This window comes from Marmota marmota, unplaced genomic scaffold, assembly GCF_001458135.2.
Source record: "Marmota marmota marmota unplaced genomic scaffold, marMar, whole genome shotgun sequence".
Classification (NCBI taxonomy): Eukaryota; Metazoa; Chordata; class Mammalia; order Rodentia; family Sciuridae; genus Marmota; species Marmota marmota.
In genome coordinates, this window is record NW_026001537.1 from 1 (window position 1) to 2,372 (window position 2,372).

The following is a 2,372-nucleotide window of genomic DNA, read 5'->3' on the forward strand; positions in this document are numbered from 1 at the left end:
CTTGAGGCTTAGCAAGTCCCATAAAGATCCAGCCATCTTTATGCAATGAAGTTTATTTGATACTTGGGCCATTTAAAGATGGCCAAGAACTGAGAAGGTGGATTTTAGGTTCATTCTACATATTTATTTGTAAATTACATCTTTAAATCTGCACATTTTTGATTTTTGTGCTTTGTACATTAAAGAAGTACACTGTTGGTGTTAATTATTTTTGGAACCATGCAATTATGTCGTTCTGATTTAGTCTTTTAAAGATTCCTGCCAGAAATTCTACCAAGCAGAGATGGAAGAGCTTGACTTTCTGAATGCTACAGAGGAGTCCAGAAAACACATAAACACCTGGGTAGCTAAAAAGACAGAAGGTAAAAACATAGTTTTTATTTGTTGTTTCTGTTGATGGTGGGGTTGTTGTTGCTTTGTTTGCAGTGCTGGGGATCCAACCCTTGGCCCTGTGCATGCTGAGCAGATGCTGTTCCACTGAGCTACAGTCCCATCCTGTTCTGTTTTTAAGTATTTTAATCAGTCTTATTTTCAGTTCCTTAACAAGATTGTCAAATATGAAGAATGATATTTTTCTTCTTGAAAACTTTAAAATCTGCTGCTGAAATACTGTCAATGGATGACATTTTCTCTAGCTTCTTCTCTCTGCTGTTCTCAGTGTGTCCGTGATGTTTTCCAGTAGTCAGCAATCCACACTTAAATTTTTTTGTTGTTGGCTGTTCTTTCTTTTCACCAAAGGAAAAATTCACATGACAGGTCTCGGCTGTGTCTTTTGTAGTGTGGGCTCATGCTTCACAGTTTTCATGCATTATTGCAAGTTGCTTAGCAGTATCTTCATTTACCTGTGGTTTTTAATGTAAGTTAATGTAAAAGTAAAAAAAAAAAAAAAATTTTTGGTACCAGGCTTTGAACCCAGGGGTGCTTAACCACTGAGCCAAATCCCCAGTCCTTTTAAAAATATTTTATTTAGAGAGAAGGTCTTGCTAAGTTGCTTAGGGCCTACGTTGCTGAGGCTGGCTTTAAAATTACAGTCCTCCTGCCTCAGCCTCCCAAGCCAGTAGGATTATAGGCATGTACCACTATGTCTGGGTAAACTGTGCTTTTACATTTGTAAAGAGCATCTTGTAACCAGTCATCTTTTTAAAAATTTAAATATTTTTAGTTGATAATAATAGTATTGTTAAAAATTGTACTAAAAATAATAACAAAACTGTTCATGATGCTTCAATACATACGTGTGTGTGTGTGTGTGTGTGTGTGTGTGTGTGTGGTGTAGTGTAGTGTTTAAATAGGGGTAAACATATCTGGCCCCTCAAAAATTTAAATCTATAATCCTTTTTTTAATAGTCCTTTAATTCACTTACTGATATCTACTTGTTCATTTTATGTTTTATTCAAATGATGGTATTTTTCTTGCCAGAACTTTAAAGTTTTTTTTTTTTTTCTTGGTGCCAGGACTGTTGCTTTGTTTTGATGACAAATATCTGTTTATATTATTTGGGGCATATGTGATCCTTTATCTCTGTGCTTGACCATTTGAGGAGGTGGGCCCCTCTCCGTATCATCACTGATGCACCCATCAGAAAACTCTTAGCTAACTGGTTCTTTAATTTTTCCTTTCAGATAAAATTACAGAGTTGCTGTCTCCAGGTTCCTTGAATACAAACACTAAACTGGTTCTCGTGAATGCCATCTACTTCAAAGGAAACTGGGATAAACAGTTTGACAAAGAGCTCACCCAGGAGAGACCATTTAAAGTCAGCAAGGTGAATGTTGCATAGTAACAAAGGAGATTCCCAGACACAGGGCCTGTGTTTGCGGTGGTTTCTAGATCATGAAGGCCACCACATGGAGCCTGTGTCTTGCATGGCGTAGGGTAGCCCTGCAGCAAGGACCCCCTGAAGCCTTGGGGCCTTGCTTTCATACTTATCCTCCTTTTATATGACACCAAGGGTTCTGTTGGCACCCCCTACTGTCACCTGCCATACTTGCTCTGGTGTGTTAATCTCCAAGGCAAATCTGATGGTGTAGCTCTCAGGCTAACTTTAGGTCTTTCTTGGCTTCTCAGAACTTTTGAGATAAAGTTCAAACTCCAAATTTGGTATCTGAGGGTCCTCGTGGACCTGGATCCTCCCCATTCTCCTCAGTACCTTCACACTCCTTTCTCTTTTTTTAAAGTAAATTATTCATGTATTCTAATTTGTAATACATGATGGCAGAATGCAATTCATTTCATATTACACATATAGAGCACAATTTTTCAAGTCACTGATTGTACACAAAGTATTTTCACACCATTCACGTCTTCATACATGTATTTAGGGTAATGATGTCTAACTCATTCCACCATCATTCTTATCCACTTGCCCCTT

The 2,372-nt window shown here is 37.9% G+C and overlaps 1 protein-coding gene across 1 annotated transcript; it reads left to right on the plus strand.

Moving 5' to 3' along the window:
* The first annotated feature begins 214 nt into the window (after positions 1-214).
* LOC107135138 (serpin B6-like) lies at positions 215-1,796 on the plus strand. Its single transcript, XM_015477076.2, has 2 exons — positions 215-362; positions 1,624-1,796. The coding sequence occupies exons 1-2, from the start codon at positions 284-286 to the stop codon at positions 1,779-1,781; spliced, it is 237 nt and encodes a 78-aa protein (XP_015332562.1). The 5' UTR covers positions 215-283; the 3' UTR covers positions 1,782-1,796.
* Positions 1,797-2,372: the final 576 nt, after the last annotated feature.

Coding starts and splice junctions, on each gene's coding strand:
- LOC107135138 (XM_015477076.2), top strand. CDS start 284: ATGGAAGAGCTTGACTTTCTGAATGCTACAGAGGAGTCCAGAAAACAC. Junction 363..1,623: donor GGTAGCTAAAAAGACAGAAG/GTAAAAACATAG, acceptor TTTTCCTTTCAG/ATAAAATTACAGAGTTGCTG.